Here is a 22,585-nt window from a genome sequence, read left to right on the forward strand (position 1 = left end):
ACAAATGCCGGCTCCCTTGGCCTGAAGCGAGATGAGCGCTGTAACCCCATAGTCACCTTTGACTGGACTTAACCGTCCAGGGGTCCTTTACCTTTTTACCTAATATGTCATAAACACACATGGATCCTAATTTATAAAGGTATTGCATTTTTAATATATAACTTCATAGAATGTACAGTGGTACCTCGGGTTAAGAACTTAATTCGTTCCAGAGGTCCATTCTTAACCTGAAACTGTTCTTAATCTGAAGTACCACTTTAGCTAATGGGACCTCCTGCTGCCGCCGTGCCACTGGCACACGCTTTCTGTTCTCATCCTGAAGCAAAGTTCTTAACCCGAGGTACTATTTCTGGGTTAGCGGAGTCTGTAATCTGAAGCGTCTGTAACCTAAAGTGTTTGTAACCCGAGGTAGCACTGTATACAGTATTAAACAACCTATATTGTTGTGCAGCCTTTCCTTACAACCTCTAGAAATACCTGAGGATGCTAAATTATACATTTGCATTTGTACTCATATTTTTGTGTAGAAAATGTGACAACCATAGTAATCAAGCACCATCTAGTGGCAAGTGTTCATAATGTCATTTACTCGGAATTAGTAATACGGTACTGTAAATCCTTATGTTACTCGAACACAAGCCATTTTCTAGTTTGATTACAAAAATTGTATAGCTTGATAATAAGTTAGGTGTAGCAGCATATGAAATGATCTTCAAGGGCTTAATTGCCACACACTAGGACCTGCTCCCATTCTCTTGCTGTCAGATACCACCATTACAACAGAGCCATTGATTTTTCAGATTAAAAGGGTGAGTTGGAATGAATGTATTATAGACTTTGAAAATATTGTTGCTATAGAAGACAGCAAAATTGTTACACACTTTTGTTCTAAGCTTAAAAATTAAACACGATACTCTGTGTGAGAGTGTGTCTATGTTGGGGAGTGGGGGGACCCCTGGATTTTGGAGTTTTAAATATCAATCTCAGTAACCTATATATGTGTGTATATAGTATAAGATACCTATAGTTATACTATCAATTCTAAAAGTGGAAATCAGTCAGTAAAGTGGGGCTATAAAGACCCTGGACCTGTTTTTGAACTCCAAAAGTCCATTTAAAATAATTAATATGTGACAATATCCCTGTGATTATACAGCAATCCCAATAAGTCCCTTGGTTTTCTACTTTCTTTACACCATTGACATGATATATAGCAGAATTATCATTGCTTTGCCTTGTAAACAAACAGATGACAACCCTAAACCTTAAATGAAATGTTATCAATGCAGGCAAGCAGGCATCTCTTCAACATAAACTAGATGTTTTCTTTATCTCTAGAAGAATTAATGGTTTCTTTCTTAAGAGAGTACACTTTAGGGCTTCCTCTTTCCTCTTACCTCACTGGCCCCATTAGTGTTTTACACGTCTGTTTGTCTTGTTTCATGACAAATGAAGATCAAGATAGATTATGATTTTTAAATAATTGCCCAAGGAGAATGAGAGGGATATTCACAACCATCTGGCATTGAATATTTGACCAGACAAAACCTACATTACAAGACCTTTTGAGACATCTGGGGATAAAAAGTAGAAATTCAATTATTGGAGACACATAATTATATACAGATCACTTTTCCCTCAATTATAGTATTTCATGTCAGATAAGATGAATGGTAATGTTAAGCAGGTCTGTTTGACATTACAGATGGCAAAAAGTTTTTCTAAGGAGGTTTCCCCTATTTATCATGAAAGTGTTTTCATTTTGTTCTCTGAAAAGCTAATGAGAGCTAAAGTTAATGTGAGCTTTATATGAGGCAAAAGATCATGAACAGGTTTAGTTGTCAATTGGTGATGTATTATATGTTTCTGATGCTTTCCTGCAACCTTCTAAAATCTAGACCAATGTCTGAAAGTGGAATTTTATCTCATGTATTGCAGGATGAAATCTATGTATTTATAGAAAAATGTCATATATAAACAGGATCCAGCATAATTTTAATTATAATTTTGTAACACAATCCTAAACAGGAACTTCTTTGCTTGCAGAGAGAAAGGATCTGTGATATGCATCCAATGTTTCTGAGTTTGTCAACTGCTTCCTTTAACCCTTTATGTTACCTGTAGCTCTTAAATGTGACACAATCGTTTTATGGGTTTGGGGGGTCAGTCTGGATGACACTCAAGGGTTCCTTCCAGATATATGATCCTGTAGCGGGGATGGTAAGCTCTATAAGAGGACACCAGCCAAACCAGTTTCCTTTGTTAAAGCAATAGAATAACCTTAGCCAGCCAGTTAAGTATTTCTATTAACATTAGAAAGAGGCTGCCCTGTTGCCATAGAGTCAAATGGGAGTAACCCCTGCTCACCTAGTAGGAAGCTACCTCAACTTGAAAGGTAGAAGAATATTAGCCTGTGTTATGTGTGAGGTTGGGCTGCTGCTGGAAGCTGGAGACAGAGAGGTGTGTCTGCTCTGTGCTGTACCCAAAGCTGAGTTTGGGACTTCCCTGGAAACTTAAAGGGGAAGCAAGATCAGCTGGAGTGTAATTGCTATGAACCCCTTCATCCTATGCTCAGGTCATATATATGTATAAAGAAAGACATATATCCTAAAGGTAGCACAGTCTCCACTGAACTTCATTCCAAGGAAACCAAACATGGGGTAAACGCAGGAACCCCTGGAGTCTCTCACTGGTCTGAGATTGGGATGCACATATCAATATACAGTGGTACCTTGGTTGTCAAACTTAATCCATTCAGGGAGTCCGTTTGACTTCCAGAACTGTTCAAAAACCAAGGCGCAGCTTCCAATTGCTGCAGGAGCTTCCTGCACTCAATCGGAAGCTACAGAAGCTGCGTCAGATGTTCGCCTTCCCAAAAATATTAGGAAATCGGAACAGTCACTTCCGGGTTTGCTGCGTTCAGGAGCCGATTTGTTCGGGAGCTAAGCTGTTCAACAACCAAGGTACCACTGTAAATGACTATCGAGCCTGTTGTCCTGGCAAGTACTACACTTCTGTCACTAGAGGTCAGATTATACATAGTTATGCATACTTGAAACTCTACACAGAAAAAAATAATCCTCAATATGAAACCATTTGTGTGTGTTAACTAACTCTGAAAGTATCACAAAGTTTCCTAAATTTATTCATGAATTTAAGCTCCCAGGATGGAGAGAAGTATTTGACAAGGATATAGTGGCATAGTAGCATCACTTCCAGTTTTCCTCTGGCAGTCTTGTGACATACTGTTGAACCATGTCTAGATTATTGTTAAATTCCCCCAATCTTTGAGTGGTGAGAGATTTCCGAGAGTGACAGCGGGTTTGGTTGCTGTAGAATGAAGGCCACTGGAGATGGTTGTGTCCTTCCGATGGCTGAGTTCAAATAATGTGGGCTAGCTTCTGCTAAGTTTTTTTTTTAAGCTTATGAAATTATTATAGACACCTTGCTGAATGTGTACTTTCACCCTAATAGATGTGATATGCACATGTGATTCCATACAGAATTGGGTACTGTTAAGTGCTTTATGTGGGCATGCCTTTAAAAGAGTGTTAGGAAAGTTCATCTGGTTCTAGGCTGAGAATCTGAAGAAGGAAGAAATGATTGTATCTCACCAATTCTTTAGTAATGTCATTGGCTTCCACTTGGTTTCCAGTAAAATGTTGGTTCTGAGCTGTAAGCAATCCTCAATTTCCCACCACTGATAGTAAAGGGGTTGCAGCCTGGACCACTTGCTTCTCCAGACCCCCATCTCATGTTTGGCCCTTGTTCTAAGGCAGGTGTAAGGAACCTTTAGCCCTCCCGTCATCCCTGGCCCATTGGCCAAACTGGATGGAGCTGACAGGAGTTGTACTTCAACATCTGGAGGAACAAAGCTGAAGTTAGTAGTACCTTTTAGGCTCTGGATGAACTCATTTTTAGTAGGCTAGATATTTAATGGCTGCTTAACTGGATTAGCCAGTCTCTTTAATTGTGATACTCTTTTTAGTCTTAATGATTTTAACTACTGTTATGTTTCTTTGGTTCTTATTTGATGGTTTTATTAAGTCATATAATCATTTTAATTATATTAAAAGCAGCCTTGGTTGGCTTTGTTGAATAGCAAGGTATAAATATTTTAAATGAAATCACTGATAATGAAAGCGTTGAAGAGCGTCTGGGAAGAAGAAAATGTTAGGTTAATTTTTTAATATAGTTTGGAGAGGGGAATATCTTATTCTTATTATTATTCTTATTATTATTATTAATATTCAATTGCTCAAGTAGCCAGACAAGTACCATAATGGTCCTAAGTATGGGTTCTTAGTATAAGAAATAAAGCTGCTCTGTTCCAGAGGGCAAATGGATGAGACTCCCATCCATAGTTAGAAGAACAAAAGTCAGAACCTCTGTGTGTATGTGTGCGCGCACGCACGTGCGTGCGTGAGAGAGAGAGTGCGCACTGGGCTAGAAGCAGGCTGCAGGGAGAAGCCTAAGAAGGAAAGACATGCTTGAATCCAAGGCTGTAGCTATGGGAGAAGCAGGACCTTCTGGGCTGTTAATGCTGTGAGCCCCTCCACAGACTCAGGTTGTATATGTGTGTAAAAAAGCCATATATCATAAGACTACCACTGTCTTTGTGGTCCCTCATTCTGAGCGCCTGGCAGCTTGCACCTCTTTAATGAAATCCAAGCCTTCATACGCAGTTCCCCATCTAGAAGAATAGCACAGAAAGGATCACAGAATGCAGCACAGACAGAATCTTTTGTGAAATTATAAAGAATGTGGCTAAATACTGACCTCAACACACCTAAATTTACTTCTTGGCTCTGAAATGATGGAATACAGCTGATGTGGGAAAGAGAATATAACATTCTGTTTACTAGGATTTATGAACATGTTCTGTTGTTGTACAGCATGATGGGAACAAAAGCATTGTATTCCTGTGATTGTACACATCTTAAAATGCTATGCCAAAATGATCAAGAAAGCCAAACCCTTGGTGGAAGAATCAAAGGCAGAGCTTGCTTTTATTTTTAGTGAAGAATGTTGCCATATTTTCCTTACAAGATTTCCCAGCAGAAACAATGTGGGTTGGCTGGCAGGAATTAGGTGTTTCCTCTGGGTTAGGTTCCTACTATTGTTAATGAGTGAACTGTTAATGGAATGATCCATTTCTTGTCATGCTACAGATATCTGCTACCAAACATATGCCTGTGTTTAAAAACACAAGGACAGGACTGTTCTTTACAGACTTATTTATTTCTCATAACATTGTAGCATGAAGACGCAAGAGCCATCCATACATTTCTCAATAAAGTTCTTGTTAGCTTATTAAAGCTTTTACAGGGTTCCAAGTATAGAAATATTTTCCCATTTAAAAGCTCTCTCTCCTTCCCTGCAAGTTTTGTGTGCATGTGTGCGTGTCCTAGCAGCAGGGTTAAATTATACTCATAATTTCCACTTATGTAAGAGTGAATACCAAAATTCCAATGCCTTTCAATTTATTGCTCAGAACACTGAAAGGCAGGAACATATTTACTGGCAACAAAAAACCTACAGACCGCATCTCTATGGCTCTCCATATGTTGCCAGACTACAGCTCCCATCATTCCTGAGCAGCGGTTATGCTGGGAAGCATAGAAATTAGGCAGTAAGGCCTTGTTTTGAGCAAGTCCAGCTATGAAGTAAGCTGGCTCTGCTTTCTTAAGAAGAAACAGGCAACAACTTGGGAAGTAAGTTAAAAAATGTATAATTTTCGTATATTCATGAATTGGTTCACAACAATGGCAGCAGCAAATCTATGCAGACAAAATACTTACATTTACAGTCTATCCAGCTTCAGGCTGGTGATGGGTTTCTCTGAAGCATGGGAAAACCAGCCCCTCAACTGAATCTGACTCAGCAGCTGCAATCCCTGGTTTGGTGGGTTCAGTTCAAGGGTGTCAAGAAGACTCAGTGGGTTCCTTGTTTTGGTGTTGGGGTCCAGCGCAGTGCTTATACAATCTGCATTCTTGAACCTTCTAAGCTGGCCATTTGCCCACTTTGTCAGTATTCAGGTTACCCAGGAAAGGGTTCCCAAAGGTTTATGGGCTTCCACCCTGCCCTCTCCCAGGGCCTATTTTGACACCTCAATGGCCCATGTTTATTGTGCCCACTTTTCAATTATATATATATATATATATATATATATATATATATATTTAATAATAATATTTATTCAAAGTTTAAAGTTACAAAAAGAAAAAAGAACAATACAAAATACAAAAAAGAATATAACAATAACAGAGAGAGAGAGAAAAAAAGGAAAAAAAGAAAGTATAAAAATACATTCAATTGAAATAGAACAAGAACAGATTAAACCTTTACATAACTTTTTTCCTTTACTTATTTCCTTGACCTCCTCTCACCTCCCAATTTTGTATTCTAGTTCAGATCGTTTTTTCAGCAAATCCTTCCAATTTCATCAACTCATTTTTGCTTAATCCTTTATATCATATCTACCAAAACTACCTAATTTTCTTTTTCCAACATCTTTCTAACAGTCTTTAATATTACAATATCTTTGAAGATATACTTTAAATTTTTTCCAATCTTCTTCCACCCCACTTTTCAATTATAGTGAGCGATCTATCCAGTATAGGGTGAGAAATGCCATATATTAATGCTTATCCTCAAAGGAACATGCCACCACAACCATGAAAGCACAAAAGTCTGCTCTGATGTGAGCAAAATTACGTCATAGCTTAAGTGGTACCGACTACCACATTTGGGGACTATTGAATCACAATCCTAGGCTCAAGGATGAACTATAAATAGGCGGCCGTTGCTTGAGGAGGTGAAAATCTAATGGAAAGGGTTGAGTTTGGACTGTTCCAGAAAATGGGCCAAATGATGGTTCAGATAGGCCAGCTTGTGTGAGTTGCATCCTCTTCCTCTTCCATCTTTTCAGGCCCAAGACCACACAATTTGAAGCAGCTTTCCTCCACATCTTACCCTACACCCACACCAGAGGTACCAACTTGAAAAACATGGGGTGGAGGGGTAGGCAAGCCCTGCCCCACATAATCGATCACATGACACGCTACACACACACACACACACACACACACAATTTAAATGACAATGCCCATCAACTTTGGGGGGGGGGTTCTAGTCCCCTCAAATATTTTATTGGGGGAGCACGAAAGGACCTCGGGCCCCTAGCAGTCGGCTCCTATGCCCCGCACCATCCGCACGCGCGAAACGCTCTTTGCGCGGAGCACCTCCAGGAGGCGCCATGACTGCGCCGGCGGGAAACCCAAGCGCTCGCTTTCGGCAACCTGCAAGCGCGGCGAGCGAAGACCTCGTAGCCGCCGCCGCCGCCGCTTCCTTTTTCCTACGCTTCAAGAAACCTCCTCCTCTTCCTCCTCCTCCTCCTCCAACTGCTCGGACGGCGTGTGCAAGGGAGAGGGCGAGGGGAAGGGAGGGAAGCGGCTGCCCGCTTCGGTGAGCTGAGGGGGACGGACACGGCGGAGCTCCCTCCCCCACACCCGCCTTCCACCTCTCTCAGGAGCCGCACTTTCGGCTCCCCATCGCGGGCGCCGGCCGGAGCCATCTTCGGGTAAGAGCAGCTCGACGGCGCTCGGCTCCTCCCCTTTCGCAACTGCTTCTTAGCGCTGCAAGTCGGCGAGGAGACCGGTCGGCTTCGGGTTGTCGGCTCGGACCGGCGTCGGGCAGCGGCTCTGTAAGTCGGAAGTCTTCACCTGTTACCTCAGGTCCTCCTTTTTTTAAGTGTTTGTTTGTAAGTACCAGCAGAACAGTGTTTCCTAAACTTGGGTCTCCAGATTTGGGGGGGGGGGGAGAGAGAAGGGAACACGACTACAATTCCCATGATCCCTAACCCTTGGTTATGCTAGTTAGGGATGATGGGAGTTGTAGTAAAAAAAAAAAAACACCCAGCGGGAGACCCGAGTTCGGGGAAACCCTGGACTAGAGGGAAGTTCTGCTGATCAGAGGAAGGAAAACTCTAAGGAGATCAGTCATATCCCCTATTTTCATCCTCACTATCTGTGTCGCTCAAGATCCTCCCTCTTCGCCTGAGAGAGATTGAATTCACAAGTTACGTGCCTGACTCGGCTTGCGAAACGAGAGCGGGATAGTGAAGTAACTGCGGGCGCAACCTTGGGGATAGTAGGACGTTCTGCTCCTCCGTTCGCGTTTATTATCCCCGTGTCTCCGATGCAGAAATTCGGTGGCATTTAATATCCGGCCTGGGGTTCATTCGAGGTCTGGGCTGTGTGGAAGGGCAGCAGGGCGCAGGAGTGGTGAGGATGTTTGACAAAGGGCTGAGGAGGGTTCAGTTCCCTAGCTGGCTAGGAAGCTCAATGGGTCATTCGCAAGCTCTTGGCCCAAACCTGTCTCACAGAATTGTTGTGAAGATAAAAGGGGGTGGGGAGACAATGTCAGGAATGGGACCTCCAGATGTTCGCTGGACTCCCGAAGTCCCACCATTCCCAGCCAGTATGGTGAATGATCAGGGGTGATGTGAGTTAGCATTGTCGTTTCAGCCCCAGGTTGCAAATTCTTTCCTGGCATTTTTGGAGTTTTAAGCAAGGGAAGTGGGCTAGTGCATTGTTTTTTTCTGGGAGTACTCAAGGGTTTGCAGTACCAGCACCTTTCCACCCCCCCCCCCCCCATTGTTAAAAGAGTGGCACTTAACTATAACAACTTCATGGTGAGTACCAATACCTTTTAAAAAAAGAAAGCACTGCAAGTGGCTCTTTACAAACCTGATGCAACCACATTTTGGGACTTTGTGTGTGTGTGTTTAGGTCTTCTATACCTTCCTGACATGGCTGCCCCGGCTTTCCAGCTCGACTAGGGAAGCTATACAGTGGTACCTTGGGTTAAGTACTTAATTCGTTCCGGAGGTCCGTTCTTAACCTGAAACTGTTCTTAACCTGAAGCACCAGTTTAGCTCATGGGGCCTCCCGCTGCCACTGCGCTGCCGCTGCACGATTTCTGTTCTCATCCTGAAGCAAAGTTCTTAACCTGAGGTACTATTTCTGGGTTAGCGGAGTCTGTAACCTGAAGCGTATGTAACCCGAGGTACCACTGTACTTTGCTGCCACAATATTCTGGGAGGGGCTTTCATATGAGAGCTCAAGACGGACATTATACATGGTATGGAGAAAGCAGTGTTAGAAACTGAGATATGAAAACTAGGAGCTAAATGGCACCTTAAACCTAGGTTATGAGCGTCGCAACGGAATGTCTAGGCACGCTTTTTTAATAACCAGACTACAAAGCTGAAAATGAATGAACTGCAGCTAAAATCTTATATTCATTTTTCACATGGTTTAGTCCTCATCTGAAGACTGCAAAAACAAAGCCATACTTCCCCTGCCCGCCCCCTAATATTCTTATGAGGGTCCCTTCTTCAGTCCTCAGACAGTGGCTGAAAGTGGGGAGGCAGAAAAAGCTCCTCCTTTTTTTTTTCTAGCAGTGGCAGTTTTAATCTGAAATCTTAGGCACAGTACTGCTCCCAGAGCTCAAAAACTGCTCGCATTAATGAAATTCCCTGTCTAGAACGGGCCTAGAACAATGGGAGTTTCGAATGCTGGGAGAAAGTGAAGAGAGAGATTTTTTCCTTCTTTCATAATGCTGGAACATAGGACTACCCAATCAAGCTGAATGTTAGAAGATTCAAAACAAGCAAATGAAAGTACAGTGCAAAGTTAAAACTGTAAAATTCACTCCCACCAACTTGATTAGCTTTAGAAAAGGATTATACAACTTCGTGGAGGATAAGCCTACCAGTGGTGACTAGCCACAACAGTTATACAGTGGTACCTTGGGTTACATACGCTTCAGGTTACAGACTCCACTAACCCAGAAATATTACCTCGGGTTAAGAACTTTGCTTCAGGATAAGAACAGAAATCGTGCTCCGGCAGCGCGGCGGCAGCAGGAGGCCCCATTAGCTAAAGTGAAGCTTCAGGTTAAGAACAGTTTCAGGTTAAGAACAGACCTACATAACGAATTAAGTTCTTAACCCAAGGTACCACCATGTTTCCATTAGATGTATAAATGACCTGATTCAGTATAAGGCAGTTTTCTTTGCACTGTTGGAGGCATTATGCTTCTGCATGCCAGTTTATGGGAATCACAAGTTGGGAGAATACAGTGCCAGCGTTATCCTTCCATCCCAAACTGGTTTTTTGCCACATGGCATATTGTGGCCCATCCTTTCACTTTCTGCCATATTAAAGTGGCAGCAGCTGCTGCAGGAAGAGGTGTTGAAAAGGCCATTTTGACTTCTCTGGAAAAGTTGTGACAATGTGTTTCAATAAAATATTAAAGGCTGCAATTTAAAGAAGCAATATGCATTCACAGGAAAACTGCAAATACAACTACAACTTTTACCACAGCAGTTTCCACTGCTGATGAGACAAGTTAACTTTAAAAGGCAGTTTGGCTTTTAGTAGTAGTAAGTGCTGACCTGACAGTGTCAAACACAGTTTCAGTTATTTTCACAGTACTCCTTCGGTGTGCAAATTGCCTCTATCGGTTGCTGTAAAAATGCTCTGACAATTTAGCTACTAATGGGTTTATATGTCACTAATAAGTTGCTAAAGCATTCTTTGACCAGTTTCATCTAAGAAACCGGCTTAATCTTTCTTGGCATACCAGCCCACACATTTCTTTGTCAATCATTTATGATCTACAAGGAAAAGGAAAATAACAAACTTTTCTAAAGCTAGCCCTAACCACTGAAAAGGGTGTTAAAAACAATCTCATGTATACTTTTTGTTTTAGAATTTACACAGTAGATCACTCTACTGGCGGCTAACATATTGAGGTTGAATCCTGACAAGACAGTACTGTTTTTGGGGGACAGGAGGCGGGTGGGTGTGGAGGACTCCCTGGTCCTAAATGGGGTAACTATGCCCCTGAAGGACCAGGTGTGCAGCCTGGGAGTCATTTTGGACTCGCAGCTTGTCCATGGAGGTGCAGGTCAATTCTGTGTCCAGGGCAGCTGTTTACCAGCTCCATCTGGTATGCAGGCTGAGACCCTATCTGCCTGCGGACTGCCTCGCCAGAGTGGTGCATGCTCTGGTTATCTCTCGCTTGGACTACTGCAATGCACTCTATGTGGGGCTATGTTTGAAGGTGACCCGGAAACTACAAATAATCCAGAATGCGGCAGCTAGACTGGTGACTGGGAGCGGCCACCGAGACCACATAACACTGGTCTTGAAAGACCTACATTGGCTCCCAGTACGTTTCCGAGCACAATTCAAAGTGCTGGTGTTGACCTTTAAAGCCCTAAACGGCCTCGGTCCAGCATATCTGAAGGAGCGTCTCCACCCCCATCGTTCTACCCGAACACTGAGGTCCAGTTCTGAGGGCCTTCTGGCAGTTCCCTCACTGCAAGAAGCCAAGTTACAGGGAACCAGGCAGAGGGCCTTCTTGGTAGTGGCACCTTCCCTATGGAACGCCCTCCCTCCAGATGTCAAAGAGAACAATAACTACCAGACTTTTAGAAGACATCTGAAGGCAGCCCTGTTTAGGGAAGCTTTAAATGTTTGATGCATTACTGTATTTTAATACTTTGTTGGAAGCCGCCCAGAGTGGCTGGGGAAGTCCAGCCAGATGGGTGGGGTATAAATAAATTATTATTATTATTATTATTATTATTATTACTCTATAGTTCTTTTATAATAGTGTCACCTGCACAGTGGTAAACAATGTCCCCAAATTTATCAAATTTCTGCCACTTACCATTTACAGCACTGTGGGTGGCAGGAAGAGCCCAGGAAAATCAAATGAATCTTTCACATGGGATCCTTTGTTGCCCTAGCAGTTATTAACTTGTTGGCCTAAAAGAGGTCTCAAGCAAAAACTGACCCAGAGAAACAGATAGAATACCTTTCTTATGGCACATCATTTATGGCTTCTCAGACACATTGTCACGTATGATGCAGTTGAGATTCCTGCATTACAGGGTGTTGGACTGGATAACCTCCCAACTCTACGATTCTAAAATTCTATGATTAATTTGAATTTGGGTTGAGGTAGAAAAATATTCCATAAAACTTCCTACATCCGTTTTTAAATTTCTTTTTAAGAATTACTATATTGGGATAAAAAAGTGCTTATACATGATATATGCAAGCTTATTTGGGGCATTCTTTAACACTGGAATTTATCTTGGAGTGAAAAAATAAACCATAAAATTGCCCACGTTTGTTTTTCTTGAAGAAATAGAGGGAGTTGTAGAGGGAATAGGTCTCCCTGTGATTGATGGGATTCTAAATCTCCCTAACAGAAAAGGTTGAAAGTCTGGGAGTTGCTTTTCCTTTTGTTCCAACCCTGCTCTTTGGTAAGTTGGTTGCCAGAGTAGCTAAAATGCTTTCTTTCTGTTCTGTTGTTGCAATGCCTTGACCTTTCTTGAGTAGAGAGGAACTTGCAATACTAATCTATGCTTTCTTAACTTCCAAGCGACACACTCTGTATGGGGCCATTCTTGAAAACAACTCAGAGGTTTTAGCTAGTGCAAAATGTTGCCACACATCTCCTTGCATATAGGGAACAGCACAGTCGTATACAGTCAGTCTTGCTTTAGCAGCACTAACTGGCACTATGGTTCAGTTCAAGTTGCTGCTGCTTAGCTATAAAACCTTTCATGGTTGGCATCCAATGGATGGTTCCACTTGTCCCCTACTGCAACTTCAGTCCACCCGTTAGCGATGCTGTTGCCTTTGATTGTAGCTTCAAAATCTATTTTTGTTCTCAGGCTCTTCTCTGAGTCCTTAAAGGTAAAGGTAATGGGACCCCTGACCATTAGGTCCAGTCGTGACCGACTCGGGTTGCGGCGCTCATCTCGCTTTATTGGCAGAGGGAGTAGGCGTACAGCTTCTGGGTCATGTGGCCAGCATGACTAAGCCACTTCTGGCGAACCAGAGCAGCACACAGAAACGCCGTTTACCTTCCTGCCTATTTATCTACTTGCACTTTGATGCACTTTTGAACGGCTAGGTTGGCAGAAGCTGGGACGGAGCAACAGGAGCTCACCCCGTTGCGGGGATTCGAACAGCCGACCTTCTGATCAGCAAGTCTTAGGCTCTGTGGTTTAACCAACAGCACCACCCGCGTCTGAGTCCTTACTCCGCATGAAATGGAATTTGTTGTAGAGACTTTTACTCTGGGAAGGGAACTCTGGCAGGGGCAGATCAAGTGACAGTACTTTTTCTGTGCTGGCCCCACCACTATAGAGCTCTCTCCCCTGAGATACATTATCAGCTTCTCAGTGCTTCTTTTCTAAAAAAGTGTTTAGGGGTACTCTCATTTTGACTCAAGAAAATTACCATTTTATAGTTCAAATTGGGAAAAATAAAGACAGTAAATGGACAAAAGTACAAAGATTCACAAAATGCTTAGGTGTATGCGTACCCCTGCGTCCCCTTCAGGAAAAAAGCACTGAGCTTCCTCCTTGGTAGTGTTTAAAGGTACAGTGGTACCTCTAGATGCGAACGGGATCCGTTCTGGAGCCCCGTTCGCATCTAGAAGCAAACGTAACCAGCAACGGCACGTCTGCGCATGCGTCGCTTTTCGCCGCTTCTGCTCATGCACGTGACGTCATTTTGAGCATCTGCGCAAGCAGCAAAACCCGGAAGTAACGCGCTCCATTACTTCTGAGTTGCCGCGGAGCGCAACTTGAACGCGCTCATCCCGAAGCACATTCAACCCGAGGTATGACTGTAAAGGTAAAGGTTCCCCTGACCGTTAGGTCCAGTCGCGGATGACTCTGGGGTTGTGCTTTACTGGCCGAGGGAGCCGGCGTTTGTCCGCAGACAGTTTCCGGGTCATGTGGCCAGCATGACTAAGCCGCTTCTCGCAAACCAGAGCAGCACATGGAAATGCTGTTTACCTTCCCACCGGAGCGGTACCTATTTATCTACTTGCACTTGACGTGCTTTCGAACTGCTAGGTTGGCAGGAGCTGGGACCAAACAACAGGAGCTCACCCCGTTGCAGGGATTCGAACTGCCTACCTTCTGATTGGCAAGCCCAAGGCTCAGTGGTTTAGACCTTACATGTATTTTTAGGCTTTATTTTAATGAGATAGCTTTATAAGCAGTAGATTCAGTAGTCCTAGCTGGCTGTGATATATTGATCTGAAATGTTTTAACTGCTGCTTCTGTAACTGTGATTATGTTGTTTACATATTGTATGGTTTTAAACTGATTGAATTTGTATAAGCCGCTGTTCTGAGCAGCACCTTTCTTTCCAAACTGGCCTGCCAGCAAGTTTTAATACCACAGATACTACTTCTTTCACATCTCTTTGGCCTCTGGATTGTTAGTTTCAGGACCAAAAAGTACATCTGCAGGATCATCTTTGGCCCAGAGGCCTCTATTTGCTGAGCCAAATTTAGGTTTTAGTTTCACATGACTACAGATGGAATTAAGAAAGTGCTGATTTAAGCCTCATGCGCAAAAAGGCCCCTTGTCCATTTTTTGGTGGTAAATCATGTAAATTAGCTTCCAAACAAAACCATTTCAAAATTAAAGGCATAGTGTATGCTGCTACAGTGGTACCTTGGAAGTCAAATGAAATCTGTTCCAGAAATCCGTTTGACTTCCAAAACGTTCAGAAACCAAGGTGTGGCTTCCGATTGGCTGCAGGAAGATCCTTCGGGAGCCAAAACATTGGACTCGCAAGGCGTTTGGGATCCAAGGTACGACTGTATCATTGCTGAATCTAATGCCATACAAGAAAATCCGCATTCTACCAACCAAGTATGTAGTGACCAGTGTCGAAGTAGGATTTGGCTGCCACTGTAGTTTGCTTCTGTATGTGAAGGGGTGGGTGGGTGGGTATCTTATCCTTGGCTTCAGGTGCTAAAATGTGGGCCAACAGGGCCTGCCCAAGACATATCCCACTAGAGGCCACTGTCCCTGTGTCTCAGTCCAGCACTGCCCACTGCTTGCACCCTCCCTTCACCACAAAAGCAGATTTATAGTCCCATTGTCATCATGGTTGTTTCAAAAAAAGAAGCCAACCTTTCACTTGAGTATTGCATATGGGGAGTGGGTAGGCAGCTATTGCAGGTGGTGGTCCAGAGCTGAGCAGGAACATCATTAGTGAGCCGTGCTGCAACTCATCCCCATGTTGCCAAGCCCAGACATTTTAAATATTTTCAAAATGTCATTTTGTATTCTACGAAAGGAGGGGAGGGAAACTTTTAAAGCCTGTTGCTGCCCTGCCACACTTCTGGAGTGTGGGAGAGTGTTGCTGTAGTCCTTTAACACCTCCAAAACAAATGAGTGTAAGAAGAGTCTGCTGGGTCAGACCGATGATCTGTCTAGTCCAACATCTTGTTCCCTCCAGTGGCCTCTGGGAAGCCTGCAAACGGAACACGAAGGCTAAGCCTCCCCCTGTTTTTCTCCCATCACAGCAGCTGGAGGTTGGATATAGCCATCATGACTTAAGAGTGATTGATAATTCATCCTCCATGAGTTTCTCAACTCCATCTTCAATGACTGCTAAACTTGTGGCAGCCAGTTCCATACCCTGTGTGAAGAAATACTTCCACCAGTCTGTCTTGTGCAATGAATTTAATTAAATATCCAGAGTATTAGGTATTAAATATTTCTCTCTAGTCAGTTTCTTCAAGCTGTGTGTGATATTATAAACCTCTTAGCATATAACTACTTTTTTTACCTCCCCTGCTAAAAGTTCCAAAGGTAGACCTTCCTCATTTTGGTTGCCCTTTTTTGTACCTTTTGTGGTTCCACTACTAGAACTGTATGCAGTATTCCAAATGTGGCCATACCAAAGATTCACATAAAGATATTAAAAATAAAAAAAATCCTTCCAGTAGCACCTTTAAGACCAACTAAGTTAGTTCTTGGTATGAGCTTTCGTGTGCAAGCACACTTCTTCAGATACACAGAAGTGTGTATCTGAAGAAGTGTGCTTGCACACGAAAGCTCATACCAAGAACTAACTTAGTTGGTCTTAAAGGTGCTACTGGAAGGATTTTTTTTATTTTGACTATGGCAGACCAACACGGCTACCTATCTGTATAAAGATATTAAAATACTGGCAGTTTTATTCCTGATCCTCTTCCAAAAATGCCAGCAAGATAATCCCCTTTCCCTGCAGGGCTCTACAACCCTTTCCTCACCTTTTCCCTGTTTTGTGTATTCATTCTTCCATCATTTAGTAACTTGCCACACAGATTGGGTAGTGAGTGATTTTTCTGCATAATACTGCTAGCTGTGCGAGGGTAAGGCTCTTGCTGGTGGTGCAGATCAAATTTAGCCCAAATGCCGCACAGTGGCCTTAAACAGGTTTGTTTAAAAAAATACATCTGGAAAGGCACATAGGTTTGTAGGTATTTTGTGGATATTCTTATGATTCTGTAGTGTCTGAAGCATATGCCGTAACCAGAAAGGTTGAAATGCTAATATTTAGTTAACAAAATTCATATACAGTCATACCTCAGAAGTCGAACGCCTTGTGAGGTGAACATTTTGGCTCCCAAACGCCGCAAACCCAGAAGTGAGTGTTCCGGTTTGCGAACGTTCTTTGGAACCCGAATGTCTGACGGGGCTTCCATTGCTTCCGATTGGCTGCATGTCTTGGTTTCTGAATGTTTTGGAAGTTGAATGGACTTCCAAAACAGATTTCGTTTGACTTCCGAGGTATGACTGTACTGCTTGATTGTAGTAACACCCCTAACTAAGCATTTACAAGAAATATGAAAATTGCCAATAAAAACAACGAATTTTTAAAAAATAATTAAAACAAACAGTAAAAGAAATTAAAATGCATCATCATTTATGTATATAGTTTGGCTAAACAAAAATATTTTAAGCAGGCGCCTTATTCTGGGTTTTAATTTTGTGTTTTTCTTAGTTTTTGAGCTTTCAAAGGAGCACCATGCTTGGACTTGTGCATGATTAATATGCTGCTATCATTTGTTGATGTATTATTGTCTTGCCTATTAAAAAAGAAAAGAAAAAGAAATCCAAGCTGGATATGTTGAATATTAGCACAAAACGTAACCAACATACCCAGCTATACTCTAAGCTTGGAATGAAAGCTTTGGCTGGTTATTAATTTGCAATCCATATGAAGTTTGTTGACTGGTTTGTTTCTACGTTCCTTCCCTTTCTGACTACTGTCTTTCTCATTCTTTCTCCTTCAACTCATCTCTTTGATTTTCTATTATTTGCATCTCTCTGGACCATCCCTTCTTTCATCTCTTTGTTCCTATTTCCACCACCACCCTGGCACCTATCTATTGATTCATTAAAATTATATGCTTCCCTTCCTTTAAAAAGTTCAAGGTAAACTAAGGTAACAGTAAGCTAAAATAAATAGACTAAAACAGCATAATACACAAAGATACAATGCAGCCACTGAAATAATTAGGCAAAGAAACAATTCTCACTGTTTTCGTTATGGAGCAAGTTTAAAACAACCACGATGCAGTACAGAAAATGAGAACTATTCATGGGCATCCTAAACAGGTAGCTTTTAGCAACCCTTAAAGAGGGAGCAAGATGAGCTTCATTAATGAAGCTAGCCTGGCAAGATGTGAGAGGGAATTTTCAAAGACAAAATTTGCCCCCCCCCCCATATTTCTTTCTTTCACAATATTTTTATTTTGCATTTTTAAACAGATCTTCTCAGTAGGTATCTGTAGAAATATAGGTGGTGGTGGTGGTTGTTTTGTGTCCCCTCAGCTCAGTGCCCTGTGTATGGGAATCACCCGCACCTCCCTAAATTGGCGCTGTTGGTCTCAACTAAGAATACACACATGGGTCTGTGGAGAAGAACTTAGCAGGCTCAAATGGGAGAAATATCCCATTCAAATATCCCGGTTCCAAGCCATAAAGGACTTTAAAGATCATCACCATTTCTGATATAAACCTGGAAACAAAATTGAAACTTGAGCAGTTGTTTCAGTAAGGAAGTCACACACTCCTTATGCTTATTTAAAAAAAGTAACATTAATAGGTGTGTTCCTGATTAACAACCCAGCAGTGGCGTAGCGTGGGGGGTGCCAGGGGTGCCGGCCGCACCGGGCGCAACTTCTGGGGGGGCGCGCTCGCTGCCTCCGGAATCGCCCAGAGCCCCATGGCAGCGGCTCTCAGCGCTCGCTGCGGAAGGCGCGCCAGGCAGCCCCTCCTCACCGACGGGCAGCGTTCGCCTGCGGGGCTCGGCCAGCGCGCAGGGCTGGCCGCATGGAGTTGCCGGGGAGCCGCCGCCGCCTGCCATGCCGCCCTGGCTGCTTCAGCCGCGTCCGACAGCCGGCTCGAGGCTCCTTCCGGCCAGGTCTCCCGATGGGGTGCTGCGGGCGGAGGCTTCGGCACCAAGCGCCACGCCGCCCACCCGCCCCGACGGGGCCCGTCCACCCGCGCCGGAGGCTGGCCAACCCACTGGCCCCAGAGGCGCCCCCTCCCTGCACCAGAAAGAAGCCGCGTCAGGGCTAGCCGGGCCGGGGAGGGAGACCGAGAAGGCTGCGCCGCAACGCCCAAAGACGCGCGTCTTGGCGCAAAGGGGCCCACGGCACCCAGACGCGGAAGGGACCCTCTCCCCCTGACCCGCCACTGAACTGCAATTCCCAGCTCCCTTGGCAAATCCCAGTGCCCAATCCCCATGCTTTATTTGAGGCAGGGGTCCTTTAATTGCAAAAACAACACCACGGAGGGCAGTAGTCACTACGAAATTTGCCCCAGAGTAGAGCCGTCAGTATTAATGACCATGGTTAGGGGTTAGGGGGCGCAAATTACTTGCCTTGCCCCGGGTTAGGGGGCGCAAATTACTTGCCTTGCCCCGGGTGCTGACTACCCACGCTACGCCGCTGCAACCCAGTCTCAGCATTTGGAACCAATATCACTATCTGGACACTCTTCAGAGGCAACTCTATGGAGAGTACACAACAGCAGTCCAGATGTGATGTAATGTATGCCACCTAGCCAGATTTGCAGTCCTCAGAAATAAGCATAATTGGTAGATTGCAGTTAAGCAAAGGGTCCCTTGGTCACAGCTGACGCCTGGGCATTTAGGAACAATGCTAAGTCCAGAAGAACCTCACATTCCTTTCTATGATCTTAGACCATGGGTTCTTCCAGGTTATTTCTCTCTAGGCTCTTTGATTTGCATCACCTTCTATAGGATCTGAACAGTCAATGGCAACTGGAGATCTGACTGCTTACACTAGTCTCCTGTAGCATTAGAACATCTCAGCTAATCACTTTTTACAACAATCACAGAAAAACCCCTTAGCATATTATAGTGGAGATGGCATTCTTTTGTTCTTGGCCAGTTTTTCCGCAGATAGGTTTTTGTGTGTGTTAATCATGAACGAAATAAAGGCATATGAATTGGGGGTGGGGAGGGGAACGCCGCACAATAATTTTAAATTGGCGTATATTTTGCATGTTGTGGATTTGGACTTCCGAAATTTCACTTCAGCATATGGAGGTTAAAATGCTGCTGTTTGTAACAATCTAAATACAACACTTTATATGCTCCTGTTTAAGAGATTAGCAAATAGTTAGATGCTGAGCCATCACAGGCAGTTTTCATATGGGCGCTCAGATAGCTAAACCACTGGTGTCCGTCTTGAGAAGGGCTTCCTCCCTCTACTGCTTGTTACTTCCTCTTTCTCATAGTCACAGGGTATGCTGGTGGTTTTCCCCCCTCCTCCTCTGTGGTTTTTTTTCTTCTTACTCCCTGTTTTTTCCTGATTGTCTTTCATCTCAGTCTCGGTTCCCTTGAGGCTTGATCCTCTTTGTCCATGTGCTTCATCTGTTGGTCACTTTATGGAGTGAGCTGAAGAAGAATAATTTCATGAGACTGATTTCCTGCTAGAGAGAGCGATCCTATTCCATATAGTTTCCTGCAGTGGGCACAGAATCGCCCCTCCATTTGTGCAGCTGCCATGACGTGCTGGATCAGAGACCAATGGAAGAGAAAAAGGGCAGGCAAAAAGGTGGGTGAGGCAGCAGTTGTATTACAATAGTGATTTTTTAAAATCTGGCCCGTACAATTACTGTGCATTCCTATAAGCATTTTATGTTCTTTTCCCTCTGTCTTTCAATAACAAAAGCTTGGCCAGATCATCATGGCCAAACTAGACATGCTGGGGCCATCATTTGTGTGTCTACTTATAAAGTGGGGCGAGGGCTCAAGTCTGGATACACACCATAAGATTAAAGTAAATCTGTTCCCCCAAATAATCCCGAAACTGTAATTTATCCCCCAGAGCTACAGTTCCCAGCACCCTTAACCAACACTTCTCAGGATTCTTACAGCGTGTGTATGGTCTGTATGTAACTTAATGACATACTTAAAACAGTTAAACAAGGGCAGGGACACGGAGCTCTCAAGTGTGCACAAATTACTTAATACGCCTCTCAGTCCATTTCGCCAATCATGTTTCTCTCTTCCTTGGCTCTGATACAAGTGAGCTAAGAATTCACAACTGTGGCTGGAGCAATGGACTAACTGAGGAGACGTAAAATGCAGGCGCGGGGGAAGGTTTAACGACTTTCTCCTACAGGCTACTTTTACTGTTAAAAATAAAACATAGGCACTGCTTTATTTGCGAGTAGGAGAGATACACGGATGAAAAGAACAAGGGGTTTGTCGCTGTCATGTCCGCTTTGATCCTGAAACTCCTACATGTATCTGACTTTTGGTAAAATGAATTCCTATATTTCCCAACATAATGTCACTGAAATCAGGGACATATAATGGCTGAAACATGTAAGAATGGAAACTGTTTTACTTTCTGGAGTGTTGTCTAATTTTGAATATATTTCTAGTTACAGGTAGGTAGCTGTGTTGGTCTGCGGTAGTCATAGCAAAATAAAAAAATAAAAAAATTCCTTCCAGTAGCACCTTAGAGACCAACTAAGTTAGTTATTGGTATGAGCTTTTGTGTGCATGCACATTTATTATTATTATCATTTATTTATTTTATTTTGTTTTGAATATATTGCATTAGTAAATTTTATAGCTAAAGGTTGGATCCGAAGTAAGTTGGCCAGATTTGGGTTACTGGACCTACATGCAAACTTTATGAATTTCCCCCCTTTTCTTTATTCTAGAAATACCCAATATCTCTTGAAATTGCATGCCCATATACTATATTTTGCATTTGCTCTGGACACTTCCTCTATTTGCAGACAAATTTAGTGTTCCATAAAGTGTGACAAGACTTTGCGTGGGTGGTTTCTCTATTAAGTTTATTTTCAAGCAATATATAGTTGCACGTGCTTCGCACAGCTGCCTCCAGAAGGCAAAAAAACACCACAATTTCAGTCACCTCGGAATAATGTACCACTCTACAGAAGCTCATTTGGGGAGACAATTCTGAAAACAAGTCAAAAGATCTTGTAAAATGGCTGCCTTAATCTTATCCTGCACCTACATACTGTGGTAGACAGCATTCTCTGAAGAAGAACTCAGATTAAGATCTCCTGATTAATTTCAACCAGAGGAATTGATGATGCAGTTTTCACAGAAGACTCTAGTCTTTTCCTTTCCCCCTCTTCTTCTGGTCTCAGCTGGTTGTGGAAGATTTAGCATAAATAACTGTTCATTGGTAGGTAGCATGAGCTGTTGTCAGGAATTTATCTTAGATTTTGATACGATTAGAGGTTGGCATGGAGGAACCTGGTGCTTGCAAATGCCATATATGGGGGGGGGGGGGAGTTAAGCAGATTTTATGATATGGCATTGCCTCAGCCTGCAATAGGATTCTAATCAGTGTGTGAAATGTCACATGCCACCTTCTGAGTTGCAGTCAGACTAGAATGTAACTTCTTTTGACGACACAATAACTTTGTGTTGCAGTTATTCTGGTCAAGTTCCAGATCTGCCTCGAGCCCCATTGGTTTCACCTGGAAAAGTAAGCAGGTACCTTCTTGAAGCCCATGGAACTTAAGGAACAGCTTCAATGAACATAGAGGGACTTATTTCCATGTAAACATGCATGGAATATGAGAGAGTTCTTTTTGTATTTTCCTATATCATATCCTGACGGAATGGAAAACTGGGACCCAGAACCTCAGGGTCTGAGGAGAGCTATCCAGGACCGCATACCCTCCAAGTGTCCCAATTTTCCAGGTTCTGGAATTTTCCAGTTCTGGAATTACAGAAGCCATCCTGGTTTCTGATCTGATCCTGGAATGTCCTGGTTTTCTTTTCCCCTTTCCCCCAAATCTCAGGAATACAATTAAAAGTGGTGGAGAGATCAGACACACACACACACACACACACACACACACACACACCCTGGTCCTTATTGGAAACAGGAGCCTTCGCTGTGTGTACGAGCAAAAACGGAGTCCTGTTTATCCTGAAAATAATATACCTGCACTAAATGAAGCTGGCATACAAAGCCTTTTTTTATTTTTAAAGGAAAATATAACAAATCCACTTTAAATCCTTTAATTGCAATGCTTTAGCAGCCAGCATTTTTTTTAAAGGAAATATGCGGAGTGTTTATTCCTTTATTGTAAATTGAGCCTTACATTGCAAGCCTTTACATGTCTACTCAGATGTAAATCCCATTGTATTCAATAGTGTTTACT

General features: G+C 43.1%; 1 protein-coding gene across 4 annotated transcripts in view; it reads left to right on the top strand.

Annotated features, from left to right (window-relative positions):
* TEC (tec protein tyrosine kinase) overlaps positions 1-22,585 on the top strand; it is a 75,577-nt gene that overhangs the window by 8,333 nt on the left and 44,659 nt on the right. The window contains exon 1 of one of the 4 annotated variants that reach the window (XM_081019983.1): positions 7,284-7,582. The exons of 1 other annotated variant lie outside the window; for it this stretch is intronic. Coding sequence is in view for 1 of the 3 variants with exons in the window: in XM_081019980.1 (XP_080876106.1) it covers positions 19,927-19,977 (51 nt within the window). In the remaining 2 variants the exon portion in view is untranslated. Of the gene's footprint in view, positions 1-7,283; positions 7,706-19,744; positions 19,978-22,585 lie in introns of those variants that run through there. 2 more of the 4 variants (XM_081019984.1, XM_081019980.1) reach the window with 2 other exon arrangements.

Source organism: Podarcis pityusensis (genome assembly GCF_964106645.2).
Source record: "Podarcis pityusensis genome assembly, chromosome: 9".
NCBI lineage: Eukaryota > Metazoa > Chordata > Lepidosauria > Squamata > Lacertidae > Podarcis > Podarcis pityusensis.